Genomic DNA, 16,100 nt, shown 5'->3' on the forward strand with positions numbered 1-16,100 from the left:
TTCATCTGCTTCCTGGAGTACAGTTCCATCAATGTGGTACATAGCTTGTAATCTATTTTAACCAAAATGCATAACTTTACATTTCTCCACATTAAACTGACACCCATTATCTTTTGTCCATACTAACAACTTATTAAAATCATCCTGTAGGTTCTCCACATCTTGATTCACTATTGCTCTACTTAATTTTTCATCATCAGCAAACAATATGGGGTCCCACAGGGCTTAGTACTGGGACCTATATTGTTTAACCTTTATATCAATGACATTGTCAGTGGATTGCAGGGGGATATTCGGTTGTTTGCAGATGATGTGAAGCCAGGAAGGGTTATTAGTAATAGTACAGATGTGGTAGCCTGCAAGAGGATTTGAATAAGTTAGACAGATGGGCAAATGAATGGGGTGTTGGTTTAATGCAGCAAAATGTAAGGTCTTGAGGTTTGGGAAACATCGATGGGACACTGCATACTCTATGGGAGGAGTTATACTGGAGGAAATAGGGGAGATCTGGGATTGATGATTGATAGAAACCTGAAATTTAGGGGACATATTGCAAAGGTGGCGAAGGTAACACAGAGGATTGCTGCAATAATGAGAAGGACACTGACCTGCAGAGATAAAACAGTTATCATTCCATTGTATAAGACCCTGATCAGACCACACTTGGACTATTGTTCTCAGATTTGGTCCCCAGGATTTGAAGGGGATAAATTAACTGTGGAAAGGGTACAAAGGCAGATAACAAAGATGGTTTCAGGAATGTATAATGTTAGTTATGAGGATCGGCTGAGAGAATATGAACTACAGAGTTTGGTGGATAGAAGGAGAGTTGACATGACTGAGACTTTTAAACTGTCGAGAGGTGGTTACAGGGTTGACACTGGGGAGTTCTTTCGCTTGGTTGAACAGCGGGAAGGAGTGATGACAAGGGACCATCCCTGGAGGTTATGAAAGGAAACTGTGAGCAAGAGAGTGAGGAGTGGTTTCTTTGCATGGAGGGTGGTTGAACCATGGAATGCATTGCCTGATAGTGGCGAGAACGGTCAATGAGTTTAAGGAGTGGTATGATAGACTTTGTGTTTCCTATGAGAGACCTCCCACGATGAGTCTTGACAGACTTTGTGTTTCCTAGGAAGAACCTCCTGTGATAAGTCTTTTGACCCCATGGAGGCCTGAATAATAATATAAGTAAGACATACTATCGTCTTATACACTGGAAAAACTTCCATATCTATGCTAAATAATTATTATTATCATTATGTGACATCTCCAAGGTGTCAAAGACTCATCGAGGGAGGGCTCCCACTCCACAAATCAACCCACCAACTATAGCGAACCACATCATCTACACCAACACCACTAGTATTTTCACAGACAATCACAAACATTCATTGCCCATAGTGGGATTCGAACCTGCAACCTTATCTTAGCTGCATTAAATTGACTCACGATTTATTTGTCCACTTCTTGAAGAGCCAAAACATGAGTACTCTTATTAATAACCTTCACATCATCTACAAACAACTGAATATCTCCTTGTAGTCAGAAACAATATTACTGACATAAAGACTGAATAATAATAATAGTCCCAGTACTGAACCCTGAGAACTCCACTTATAACCCTTCTGCTGTGCTGTTGCTTCCCAGTATTGCAACTCTGATATCAGAAAGCCAGTTGCCAATCTAGTACACAAACTTGATATCCAAACCCTTAAATACCAACTGTCATGTGGCATCCTGTCAAATGCTTCTGCAAAAAGCCTTACCCTCATATACTGCTCATTATTCTATTATAAAAGGAAATCAGATTACTAAAACAAGGACACTATTTAACAAACACATGCTAACTGTTACGCAACTGAAGCATTCACAAACAACTACAACCTGCAACTCTTCAAAAAAAAAAAAAAACTTCTATCCCAGTCCTCACCTGCACCCCACACAAATACGGCAATGATGTGCTTATAGGTCCCTTGACCTCTCATATATGGGATCAATATAAAAAAAGAAAAAAGTGTTCTTAGATTTTTCTTGGCTTGTGAAACTTCTCATAGTCTGATTGATTCCTCATAATGGTGTCACTTTCCTCGACTTCTTTTTAATACTGATCCTGGATCTATCATCACCCTTTCTTTGTATGAAACTCTTGCTTTAAAGTTTTATTCATTCATTTAATTCCTATAGAATAATTTATTTCTCTAATACTGGGCATGCAGACATATACAGCTTCCCTTGGACTATTTCCCATACATTACTGATTCCTCTGCCATGCAGTTTCTCATGCCAGGGCAGACTTCAAACTATTTTCTTAAGGTAGCTATAATATTAATCAGTTTTCACATGATATGTCACTTCCAATGCTCTCTTTAAAACTGTGCACGTATGTCAGCATGTGCGCGCGCGCACGCACGCACACACACACACAGGTTATAAAGCAAGCATACATGCCTAGTAACTGAGAGCACATAATATTTTTGATTTCAGAATTTCTAATTTACTATCGATAAGTTTTGAATGTACCATTAAAATTAATTATATGATAAATCACACTTGTCACTTAAGTAAAATAATAGTAATATTATTTTACTTCATTATTGTTATTACCACCCCAAGACCTCATGGAGTCAAAGACCCATCTGGGAAGTCCTTTTATCACACATACAGCTCATCATACCATATTTTAAACACATTCAAACTCTTTGCAGACACCACATTAGGCAAGGCATTCCAATCATTCACAACTCTGCACGAAAAAACCTGCCTCTCACTCCCCTACTCACACCCTCTTTATACAGTTTCCAGGGATGACCTCTGGTTCTCCCCTGATCTCCCACTATTTTCTGTAAAACTTCTCCAGCATTGATCCTATAACAACCCCTTACCAACTTGTAGGTCTCTATCATATCTCCCCCTCTTCCTCCTGTCCACCAGACTCTGCAAATTACATCTTTTCAATCTTTCCTCATACTCGACATTCCAGAGGTCAGAAACTACCTCAGTCAGTCACCTTTGGACCCTTTCCAACATCTCTTCATCCTTCTGAAAACCAGATGACCAAATCTGGGCACAATAGTCCATGTGTGGCCTAATCAAAGCCTTATACAACGGAACAAGAATCTCCATACTTCTACACATCAGTGTCCTCCACATCATTCCCAGAAGCCATTGTGTTGTCTTCACAATTTTGGCAACGTGTCCCCTAAATTTTAGATCCTTATCCACTATCACCCCCAGATACTTATTTGGGGGTGATAGTGGATAATAGAAATTATTACTTAGTTACTAATTTCTCCAATGTTTCTAATTCAATATTACTCTAATCCTCTCAAGCCTACTAACACATTTTAATTAGTTACTTTTAGAGTAACTAATTAGAGCGTGCCATGTGGTCAAACTGATGCTGATGTTAGCAAGTTGCAGGGGCATGTTTGTTTAGTGTCTACTGTTTAGACAGTAGTCATTTGAACAAACAATAATGGATTCTTTTAGCTATGTAGATTTAAGTGAATTAATTTAGTGCTCGATGGAAGTTTTTTCACTTGGCTATGCTACCAATTATATATTTGGTTTAATCCTTTATCCAAGCGTAAGCAAACAAAGTTTGCACCTGAAGTATTTTCAGGAAAAAACTTCAGTCAACTATCTCTAATTCAGAGAATTTTAATAAGGTGTTGACACCTTTTGGCAACTGGTATATGGTGAATTTGACTTCTACATTACTTCCACTTTAGTATCAACACCTCTGGGTCTGGCTCCCACTAATGAGACCTCAATAAAGGTCGAAACCAGTCTGGGTAGTGACCCTATCCATAATGCATAGCATAAGGATGGGATACTAAGGCAAGTGATCAGAACTTATGCCACCTTTACCACAAGTTGCCCCAGTCCTGAAAATACTTCAGGACTGGGGCAACACTTTATCCATGTGTAAGTAAACTTTGTTTACTTACACATGGATAAAGGATTAAACCAAAATATATAATTTGTATAAAAAAATATATAAGCTTTTTAATTTTGCAGGAGGTTTAAAGATGGCTTTGAGGTTATATTTCTGCAGTATTCTGTTTATTTTATCTGATGTCCCTCATCTGAACAATAATGGTCTAAAAATCGCAAACATATGGAAGGCACATATTCTACCCATGGAATCTTTCTTCCCAAGAATTAACCTATAAACAGGACTGTAGATAATTCAGAATCTTAAATCTAATATAACCATTGTCATGTTAAATTAGGACATGATTTACTGTAAGAAAACTATCTATATGAAAGAATGTTTCTCTTATGTTATCTTAAATAGAATTTAGCTTTGATGTAGTTTCTAAATAATTAATTAATTTTTTAAAATTTTATCTGTATTTTATTTATTTTTTTATATTATATTTTCACTAGAGGTCATGCCAGTAGAATAACTGTTAATCAAATCATTGTCTCTTTAGCATACTGTGTGAAATGTAACTTAGCTTGTCCTTGTATACTCCAGACGATGATCTTAATATGAAGGCTGAAATGTTGGGAAATTAAAATAGTTATTTATAACACGGTTGTAAAGTTCATAATTTCTAAAATGAATGCTGATCACCGTGTAACACTAAAAGAAAGTTTTTGACTTTCATTATTGTGAGCACAGGATACCACACAGATTGAAAAGTGCAAATTTCCACTCATGTGCACATGAGCCAGCAAATATTAGAGGATACATTGGTCATTTCCCATGAAAACTTCATGTTCATGATCATCACTCTCTCATCAATTGAATTTCCCTATAATTTTCTTCTTATTTCTTGTGATCTATGACATCCTTATGATGGAACATGGTCTTTGTAGGTTCCTTCAATACTGTAGTTGGGAAAAATGATGAGACATGTACCCTTCAATTGGAAAAGACCTGCATTCAGTTCTTGCTGATGCAAGGAACCTTTATGTAGGCTTTTTCAAATGAAGGGTTAGCTGGTCACATATAAAGATAAGACTTTTCTTTCCCAGAATGGGCAAATTTACCAGAGAAAATATACAATTAACATATGAAAATACTATATAGCATGGTAGTGCAGAGTGGCCTCTTACGATGAGTCCTGGCAATTTCATGTATCATGTAGGGTATTCATGCAGTAATAATAATGGCGTTAGCAGTAACTAGTCATTCAGTAGGTTTTTTTTTTTTGGAAAAATAATCCAAAATATTCTATAACAGGGTTTAATAGTGGTTCATTTCAAGAATCAATTTCTTAAAAAACAAAATTATACGAAAAAATTATTTCCATTTGTGTATATTTGCATATGAGGGAATTCTGAGTACTCAAAATTTCCTGCCATACAGAATGGGAGGGAATTTTGAAAATTAATTTTTATTTTATGGAAAATTTCAAGGAAATTAATTTTAATAACTCAGTTAATTCAATGCATTACTATTTTTTATCATTAAATACACCAACACTATTATTAATTTAAAAAAATTGCTTTAATTTTCAGAATTAAATTGTTAAAGAGCTAATTATCCTATGTGGATATTAGCACCATTTACTCTTCTCTCAAGATATTTCGTTAAAAAAAAAAAAAAAAAAAATCGGAATACGCATTCTCAAATCCTCCATTCCAAGTTACCGCTTTCTTTATTTGCGAACACACACTTCTGCGTGTGTACTGCCGAGTTATTAAATCATTTGTGTATTCTAAAAAAATGTGTTTTTTTTTTTTTTCTTATAACAGATGGAAACATACTATAGTTGAAACAGGCTGTCTAGGAAGCATACAAGAAAAAGCAACAAAAAAAAATATGGAAAAATGCTATAACGTCATTATTTTTGGATAGAACATGTATTAAATTTTAGTATTTCCACAAAACGAAAGGCACATACAATAGATACACCTGCCCTCTTTCCAATACATTTATTGCTATGGTATCCTGTCAGTCAACTAAATTTCATCTACTGTAAGAAAAATACGAATCCAATAACGAATTTTTTGTAGGTTGCCCTCTCATACAATGGATAGGGCTAAACCCAAAAGTAGCAGCAAACATAATACTGCTGTTACTACTCTACTTCATTATATTTTAGAACAAACGTCGACCTTGATCATACAATACCGGAATCATATCATCTATGAAGTAGATTGTGTAAGCGTAATCTCGTTCCAGGTGCAATTGGGTATTGCGTGAACAACTCTAGATACGCGCCATCGTGTGCAGAAGCCTGTACTCCTCTTGGGTCCTGCTATCGTAGTTTTAGCACGTGGTTGACTTCTCTCTCATCCTCTGATTTATCTTTAATTATGGATCCAATACATTATGGAAAATATATAGCTTGTTACTGTGATGATTAAATATTTTAGACTTCAGAAAAAAGTCTTCACGATTTCAACGGACCGTAAGGCAGTCTCACTATGGACTTTGACGAATATGAAAGCCTGCCGACGAATTCTGTTTCTACTTACATGTTGGCAGGTGCAGCTGCAGGTATCATGGAACACTGTGTAATGTATCCTTTGGATTCAGTTAAAGTAAGTCAATATATAATTTATATATTTTTTGCAGTATTATATTATATGATCCGGACAATTATATGTATTTGCTCTCAGGATGATTCTGCTGTGATCGAGATTTGATTTCAGCTAGCATAGGTTAACCCACTCAGCTACTTGTTATTTTCAGAAAAATTAAGTGTGACACATTTATTAACACAGAATTTCCAGTTATCGAAGTACTCTTCGCTACATCCGTTTTAGATTGCACAACATGATGAAAGTATTGTTCCAGTAAATGCATCATAGCAGCTGAGCCTGTTTTTTCCTTGTGCATTGTACTGTTAATTTTCATATATTTTAACTAGTCTTCAGATTACACAATTATGTACACGTACTATAAAACATTTGTATATACTTAATACACTTGAAACTTTTGGGATTTTACCACTTGTCATCGTGTTTAATTGGTAATGACGTATTCATGCGGAGGTGTTATTACATGGCACCTCCATATAATTAATTTTTGACATGTAAATGCTTTTAAACCTTAGTTTTTGTTGATATATTCAAGACCCTTGGCATAAATGTCACCGGATCACAGATTACAAAGAAAATCCAATTTATCAATTTATTTTTAATAACATGAGCTTAGTTATTTCTCAGAATTTAATTAATATTTTCTTAAATGTATTTTATTCCATAGATTTTTTATTTAAGCTGTCTTCTTTATGGAGTATAATGAAAAAAACAAGGCTGCCCATTTCATTTAGTACAAGCTATGCAAAGTATATATAAACAAATAAAATTACAATTAGATAAGAAATTAACAGAAGAGATTGAAATTAATCGAGGTGTAAGACAGGGCTATAGTTTTACACCAACTCTATCCAATATATATATATATATATATATATATATATATATATATATATCAAATTATTAAAATATGGAATATGCTGATGATCAAATAATCCTTGTAAACAATGAAGATGAACCACAAAAATCATTATGCAGTCTAAATAATCTGATAAAAACATGGTATGGAAATATCAACAGACAAAACAAGTCGTGGCCTTCAAAGGTGCTAATCCAATAAAAAGCAAATAGTAATAAACAACAAAATAATAGAACAAATAAATACATTCAAATATTTAGGATGCACAATGTCATATGAAATGAAGCTGATATAGAACCGAAGATATCAAACGTTTTAAAAGTAACAGGCATAAATAAAATTTTTAAACCCAATTATGTATGAAAACACACATGAATAAGAATCTACAATACAGTAGCTAAACCTACCTTACTTTATGGCAATGAGATAAGGACAATAAAAAAAAAAAAAGCAGATGAAAGAAGAATTGAATCATCCAAAATGCAATTTTTGCACAGAACTGAAGGAGTCATAATAATGGACAAAATGAAAAGCAGCAAAATCAGAAATAAACTTGGAATTACAAACTTACTAAATGAAACAGTTCTTTGCTATAGGGGAAAAATAGAAAGAACACATAGTGAGAATGAATAGAAGCAGAATACCTAAACAAATTCTAAATTACCACCCAAAAGGTACCCGGTACAGAGGAATACCCTTAAAAATATGGAATTGAGTCCAGAACAGGCTGCTTGGCCTATACGCCTGGAAAGGAAGAAGAAGAAAATATGGAAAACAACAATAAATTAACAAGGTAACCAATTAATCAGAAAAACTGTTATCAATACATTGCTGTATGCAGATAGGCAGATTATATTACAAGACAATGAATTAAATAAAATAAGCCATCTGTACAATCTCACAAAAGAAAATGAAAGTCTCAGCATTTAAAGGTCAGTATCATACTAGATCAAAAATAGTCATAGTAAATCAAATAAGAGAACAGGTGATGTGTTTTAAGTACAGTCATCCCTTGACTTACTTTGGAGTTCCATTCCATCCGGCAGGACGTAAGTCGACTTGTTAAATCTACAGAGTTATAGGGATTAGTGACTTAACCATAATAAATATACTGTTGTAAAAATTCGATGTAGCTTCAAAATGACAAAGCATTTTCATCAATTTTTACAGAGGTCAAGCCCTATAAGGATGTTATAAAAATAACCTGTATGTCTATGTATATTTAAAAGTTTGCTAATGTAAATAATCCCTATGGGAATTGTCTGTACTTGCCGACCTAAAACAGAAAATTCTAGCATATATTAAACAAAAGCAATACCTTGCCACCAGAAAACATTGTATGTTAGCTCCTTATAAGGATATGTGAAAGTTGTTGGTGAATTCCGATTGTAAACACTCAAGGTCAGTGTCAGACGGACCGACAAACTTCAGACGCACTTATGCTGCCCGAACAAATAGGATTAAAGGAGTGTAGAAGAATGTCAAAGAAAGAACAAGGAATCGCACCGAAATAATCGGGGTCCCATGTCTTCGTGCATGGGACCCCGATTATTTCGGTGCGATTCCTTGTTCTTTCCTTGACAAAATCCGAAAGAAGGTGAATAAAAGGCGTTGGCCGGAAGATCGAGCATCGGTTATCCATAGGTTGTCACCAGTACCCCAGTGGATGTAAGCCATCGAGGACACGACTTTAGGAGAAGTCATGCCAGTGGTCTGAAAAGAAGATGACAGAAGCCAGTCCGCCAGGCAAAGCAATTGATCTAATGACAAACCTTCGCTGGGAGCTGTTGACCGAACAGAGGAATTTTCGAGTGGGAAAGAATTGCTCCGTTAGTTTAACACACACGCAAGTACTCCTCAAGCCGAAAATCTTCGCCCCGAATGACGGGAGGACAGCGTCCCAACAGAAGCCATCAGTAAATCTATTGCTGGCGTAAAAAAAAAGGGGGGGGGACTGATATGGGAGGAAAAGGTCAGGACTCCAATCCGAAGCCAGGGAATGAGAATATGCAGTTGCTAGCAGCCCTAAAGTGAGTTAGATTTTTTTCTTCAATTTTGTGAATTATGGGAGAACTTTATTAGAGGACTCTTAAGATTAAAATGCTGAATTTGAGCAAAGTTAATGGTTGGATGTAAAATGTTTAATAAGTAATAGAAGATTATGTGTGTAACAGTTTGTCAGTGGTGCACTTTGCCTAGAGTATAATCTTAGTATCAGAGGGATCGAACTTTTATGTGTAATGATATTCTTGTGTGTATGACAGATAAGGAGCAACAGTTTAATAGTATAATTGCTTAGAATAGAAACTTGATATTGGATAGGAGTGGATATTTATGTAACATGATTATTTTAAATTGAAAGGGAATCTTAACATAAGTGTGCTATTAGTTAAACTAAGCATTTTTTTTTTCTTTGATGAAATAATAGTGTAAATTATTTTTTGGTAAATAAATGTGTTGTTAAAATGTTAATAATAAAGTGTCACCTGATATTTAATTTTTCGATGCACTGTTCCAAAAAATAATAGAGCCTATTAGCGGGAACCCAGGAGAAAGGATAGATAGTAGACCACGACTGCAGATATTAATTAATCAGGGATAATTTGAATGTAATGGGAAAACTACTGGATGCACTTACCACTTCTTATTACTAGAAAACGGACATCAGTGGTGCAGCTTATCAAATAAATTTTCTGGTATTCAAGGAATAAGAAGGCAAGTGCAGAAGGCAGTATAGCTTAAAGAGATAAAGGAAAATTATGTGGTATATAAACCCCCCCCCCCCCCCGTTTACACTGTCATTTTAATTTTTAAACCTTATTATACAACTGTACTGTGCATTACTGCCACTATAAAATAGAAGAATAATCATCCACATCTTCATTGCCTTCCCTGTGTGAAGGACCAGGCTGCAGCTCCTCTGGTGTAACCATTTTTTTTTTTTTTTGCTGAAAATGTCCAATGTGCTTTGCTTATTCCTCTTCTTCTTTTCATCATAAATTTGTTTATAGCAAGCAAACACATCATGTACTTTCCTTTCTACTAAAGTAGCATTCAACATTGGGTCCATGTCTTCAGCCAGTTTGAGAACATTGCTAACTGCAGAGAACATTTCTGCAAGACCCTTCACTGTGAATTGCTTAACTTGTTTCTCTTTTCCCCCTCTTCTTCAACACATTCTTCCCCCAGTTTGACCAATTCTTCGTTGGTCAAATCTTCAGGGGGCACTTTCTATGAGTTGAACTATGTTGTCATCATTCACTTTGAGATTCAGATTGTTTGCTAGACCCACTATTTCTTCACTCAATTTACAAAGGTCTTCATTTATTTCAAAACTTCCAAAATTGTGCATGCACAAACCTTTTTAATGCCTTTTTCCGTATGCCACTCATACATTGAGAGATCACTTCGTCCCAAGTCACAGCAATATTTTTACTATCATGATAAACATCGAAGGCTTTCCATGAGAGTCTGGTCATTTCCTTCAGTGGAAGAAATGCCGTTGAAAAAGTTCTCCATAGATAATAAGCCTTAAACACTGCAAGAACTCCTTGATCTGTTGATTGGATCAGTGAAGTAGTGTTTGCAGGAGAAACGTGACCTTGAAGTTGGTGCTGTTGAACGATATATGACAGATGACCTGGAGCATTATCTAGAATTAATAAAATTTTAAATTCTACATTGTCTTTCACACAATAGCTTTCCATTTTACTCGCATAACAGTTGATTAAGACATCCGCAAACAATTTTTGAGCCATCCACGACTTCTTATTGCTCCGATAATGAACTGGAAGAGTATGCTTCCCTAATGTTTTTGAATGCTCGTGGATTCTCACTGTGCCATATCACAAATGGTTTCAATTTATATCCAGCCCCAAACAGAATTGTAATACAGTATTTAAGAGCTTTGAAACCAAGCATAGATTTTAACTTTTTGTGGATGAATGTCTGCTCTGGCATTTTTTTCCGAAACAAGGAGGTCTCATCCATATTAAATATTTGCTATGGCAAAGAATTTTCCTCGGTAATAATTTTATTCAATTTCTCCACATACTCCTTGGCAGCCTTCTCATCGGCGCTTACAGATTCACCATACATTTTCATATTATGCAGCGCAAAACTCTGCTTGAATCTCATGAATCAACTGGAAGAAGCGTTGAATTCATAGGCGTAAAGCCCTGTTTTCTCCTTCAACATGTTGAAGAGACTTAGTGTGGTCATTGTGCTAAGGGATATGTGCTTTTGGTTCAGGTCCTCTATCCATGATGCAAGTAGCTTTTCCGTTGTAAAACTTTATGTAGCTTGGATATCGATTTTTACAGAGGTCAAGTCCCATGAAAATGTTACAAAAATAACCTTGTTTGTCTCTATATGTTTTATGCTAGATGTTATTGTAAATAACCCTATGGGAATTAACTGTACTTACTGCTTCAACGAAAATTTCTCTAATGTCAAAAACAAAGGCAATGCTTTGCCACCGGAACTTTGTATAATAGCTCTATGTGAGGGCATAAGAAATTTGTTTACGTTTTAAGTGTATGAGAAAGTTGCTTACAAACACTGCGCATAAACACCTTCAAAGTCGGTGTCTAAGAGATCGGCAAGGTTCAGAGAAATTTCCACTGGTCGACAAGAAAAAAAAAGGAGTGCATGGAGGAGAAGAAAGAATGGGTTGGTCTTCACAGCAGATCAAGGAGACATGCCGAATTCTTCGGGGGTTACAAAACTTCGTGCAAGGTCCCAAAGAGCATGCAATAAAATGTGACTGAGCCGAATATCGTGGTCAGCAATTGGAATCAGCAGCAGTGTGAGTTTTCGGGGTCAGCAGGAGTTTTCGTCGTTGGCAGTTAGAGGTAGAAATACCGAGAGTAGGATCCAGAAGTCACAGTGAGCCCATGCCAGAGGAGAAAATTGGGAATGACGGGAGAACAGTCAACGTAAATACTCAAGCCAAGTGTTGGTCGGATGTCTTTTTGCCGCTGGAGGTCAACTGAAACCAATATCTGCAGAGCAAACTTCAAGCGCCGGAGAAATTTGCCCATATGCTGAAAACGTTTGCCTGAGCTATTCAAGCATCGCAGATTGCAGTCCAAAAGCCCACCAATTTCCCAACGAGATGCCGCTGAAGCAAGATACTTCAAAAGCAAGCCTAAGATCCAAGAAAAGAGAAGGCATAGGGACTTTAGTGCAAGACCTTTGATTGACTGTGCGATACAGAGCCTCTGTATGTTTGTTCATCTTTTATTGTACATTTCCTTTATAATCTAGGAGATATGTTATAGATGGGCTGATAATGATTAGTATAAGAATTGTGAAATAACTTGGCATAGTTAGCTAACCTCTTTGTGAGTAAATTAGAGTTTTAATAATGTGATTTAATGAGCAGAGAAGTAATTGAGTAATTGTATTGTACAGTTTTTTTTTTTAGTATTGAAAAGGGAAAGTTTTGTTTCTTTTTGCTGAAAGTTTAAAGGACAGGTAGAGAGAGTAGCCTCCTTATTGTTTAATTAATGTACTTTAATATTAATGTAAATAAATGTCTTTTATTTATATGTCAATAGAGTGCTGCCTGATGATTTAATTTACAATGCACTGTTCCTAAATAAACTCGGACTTGTGAGCGGGAAACAACTAAGGCATTAAGAGCATAGTTTAAGTACTTCAGAATCACGACTGTTTATGTAAACTTTATTGGAGGAATTTATGCTAGTAAGAGAAAGAGAGAGATCTACCGGACGTTTTACTGAGTCGTATGCCGATATAGAAATACTGGTGGTGCAGTCTTAACAAATAAATTTTCCAGTGTTCATAGTTATACGACTAGTAAATACGAAAGGTGGATAAACAGTACGCAATAGAATAAGTAAGAAAGGTTACGAAACCAAAAAGCGCACACTGCTATAAAGAATATATTACAAGGCTGGAGCAAAGATTTAAGGTAAAGATATTACAATATAGGCAAACAGCATTTTGTTACAATAACGCAAATAACATCATATGTTACACCGTATCACTGATAGGACCTTGTCTTTGCTTTGTCGCTATCGTTGATTTAATAAATGCAGATCCTTTCAACAGCCTCTATGATTTTATCCTTATTTTCAAAATGGTCGTTACTGTGGGATGAGACCATTCGAAGTCCTGTGATCGCATGACTTCCAGCTTCATGTTGCTTTATAACTTGCAAGTTCGTTTCAAGATCAATTGCTCACCTCTTTTTCTGTGATTCTTCACTAAGTTTTTTTGATTGGGTGTGTAGGGGCAATGTTGCACAAAATATTTAGCGATCAATACACAAATAACCTATTTCTCAAGCACAAAATCAATAGAGGAATTGTTGAAGGCACGTGCCGGCTGCCAAGGGAGATTGCCACTGAATGCGCTGTTACCACTGCGCATGATGCATTGTTGCTAAATAGAAACCTTTTTACTTTATTCTTGCTTGTGTCTTGTTCGAAAGTATAGCCAAAAATGTTATTTATTCCCTTATGGGATAATGGGCGTAAGTTGAAGGATGACTGTAGTTGGGTTGCATGATAGCATATTATTATATAATAGCATGTATTATGTGCTATTATATAATAATAGCATATTATTATTATAATAGCACATATCTAAAAGACAAAGATGTATATGAAAGATAAATTTCAGCAAATCTGTGGAATTTATTATAAATGGACACCGAATAAAAAAAATAAATAAAAGCAAGACAAAAAAACAACTTAATAATGCCACTTCCATTGGTGGTACAGTAGGTGTCCTGAGGAAAAATGGCGGCTCGCATGATGGTTGTTGTTGTGAAGAATGTTTTTTGATTTAAGTGGTGATTAGTGAGTTTTAGATATTGTGAATCTGCTTTGTTTGCGGAATACGAGGTAAGACTTTGACTTCTGATACAATTTTCTGGCCCTAGCCTGTTCTCTTTGCCATTGTAAATATTTTATACCTATTCAAGAATGGAGAATGTAAACGATATCAAAGACGCCATTCAACAGTTAAACAAAGATATGTCACTTGACATTCTCAAATTCCTCCTAAAGAAATTTGAAACAGATTATCCTGGTTGCTTGAATCTATTCACTCAAGTAAATGACACTGAAGATCATGATTTGGACAGTGAAGAGGACATTACACCTGTTCCACCTTCAAAGACTCCCCGACAGTTCGATTGTTCTCATGAAGAACATTCTAATAAAAGACGCAGAACATCGGAAGGTGGATTGGAAGTTGATGTAACAACTCAACAAAATCAGACCACCCAAGATAGAAAAGAAAAGGTCCCTCCAGTCATCCTTCGCGATAAAGACAAATGGACCTCAGTCTCAAGATCCCTAGGAGAACAAAATATCAATTTTTCCTGGGCAAGAAATACTGAAGCGGGTGTAAAGATTCACACTGTCACTGATTATCGCTTGATGACGAAAATGCTTGACAACTCTAAATTGCCCTTCCACACATTTGCACTAGCTAGCGAGAAGAACTTAAAAGTAGTTCTAAGAGGAGTGGCTGAGGGTATCACAACTGATGAGATCACAGCTGACCTCATCAATCAAGGATTGACTCCAACCAAAGTGAGTAGAATGTTGAGGTCAGATAAAACACCAATGCCACTGGTGTTGGTTGAAATCTCCAACACACAAAAAAGCATCTATGAAGTTACGGACATTTGTAAGCTTAAAATTACAACCGAACCTCTAAGGAAGAAGGCATCGGCAGGGCAGTGCCACAGATGCCAGAGGTTCGGGCGTGCCCAAAAACTGTGCAGAGCTGCATATAGATGCCTAAAATGCGGTGAGGGTCACCAAACTAACTCCTGCACCAAACCCAGATCCACACCTGCTTGCTGTGCCAACTGTAGAAGACCACATCCCTCTAATTACAAGGGTTGCCTTTTACATCCAAAAAACCGTGGATCAACAAGAACTAACCATGTTCCTACAAGCAATGACACAACACACAACCAAGCAGTTCGCCCTCCAGATCATAATACCTCACATTCGACAACACAGGAAGGCACTCTACCCTCATCCATGTCCAAATCATATGTGGAAGCGGTAAGAACCCAGTCTTTTTCATCACAAGAGCGAACAAGCTCTAATCTCACATCAGCTTTAACCTCGTCACTTGCAACAATGCTGCACGAATTCAGCAAAGCAAGCACCTCACCATCCTCCAGAAAAAGATTCTACCTAGAAACCCAATCCATATTAACAGCTCTCTATAATGTTTAAAAAATTTAAATCAAATTCTCTCATGATAACAGCATGGAATGCCAATGGCTTAACAAATAAAATTCTCGAGCTGCAAGAATTTGCAAAAAGATACATTCCAGACATAATCTTGATCAGTGAATCCCACCTCAGACCATCAAACAATCCAAAACTAAGAGGCTATATTTTATACAGGACAGACAGACTTAACTCTAGTGGAGGAGGCACAGCTATTTTTATCAAAAATTATTTAAGCCACAATGCACTGACTAACCCCCAAACTCTAAACCTTGAGGTGACGGGTGTGGAGGTGCACACTAATAGCGCAGGCAAACTCAAAATCTACGCAGCGTATAACCCTCCCAGTATTCCACTATTGACAGCAGACTTAGACTCCATCCTCGGCTCCACAGATTCCATAATTATAGCAGGAGACCTAAACTCCAAACACATGGCCTGGTTCAGTTCGTCAATCAACTCCAAAGGCTGTACCTTATTCAACTATACGTTACTCAACTCATCAATAGTAG

The 16,100-nt window shown here is 36.3% G+C and overlaps 2 protein-coding genes across 3 annotated transcripts in view; one reads left to right on the top strand and one right to left on the bottom strand.

Annotated features, from left to right (window-relative positions):
• Positions 1-6,078, bottom strand: part of LOC150092367 (uncharacterized) — a 151,161-nt gene extending 145,083 nt beyond the window's left edge. Inside the window, exon 1 of the mRNA XM_090414852.1 lies at positions 5,859-6,078. The gene's annotated coding sequence lies outside the window, so the exon portion shown is untranslated. The remainder of the gene's footprint in view (positions 1-5,858) is intronic.
• Positions 6,079-6,180: 102 nt separating this feature from the next.
• The window catches only part of LOC150092369 (mitoferrin-1-like), a 140,825-nt gene continuing 130,905 nt past the window's right edge, over positions 6,181-16,100 (top strand). For both annotated transcript variants that reach the window (XR_016550570.1, XM_090414932.1), the window contains exon 1: positions 6,181-6,501. Coding sequence is in view for 1 of the 2 variants with exons in the window: in XM_090414932.1 (XP_090271058.1) it covers positions 6,385-6,501 (117 nt within the window). In the remaining variant the exon portion in view is untranslated. The remainder of the gene's footprint in view (positions 6,502-16,100) is intronic.

Source organism: Typopeltis vanoorti, chromosome 26 (genome assembly GCF_054136105.1).
Source record: "Typopeltis vanoorti isolate ZY-2024b chromosome 26, IOZ_Tvanoo_1.0, whole genome shotgun sequence".
In the NCBI taxonomy this organism is placed as follows: Eukaryota; Metazoa; Arthropoda; class Arachnida; order Uropygi; family Thelyphonidae; genus Typopeltis; species Typopeltis vanoorti.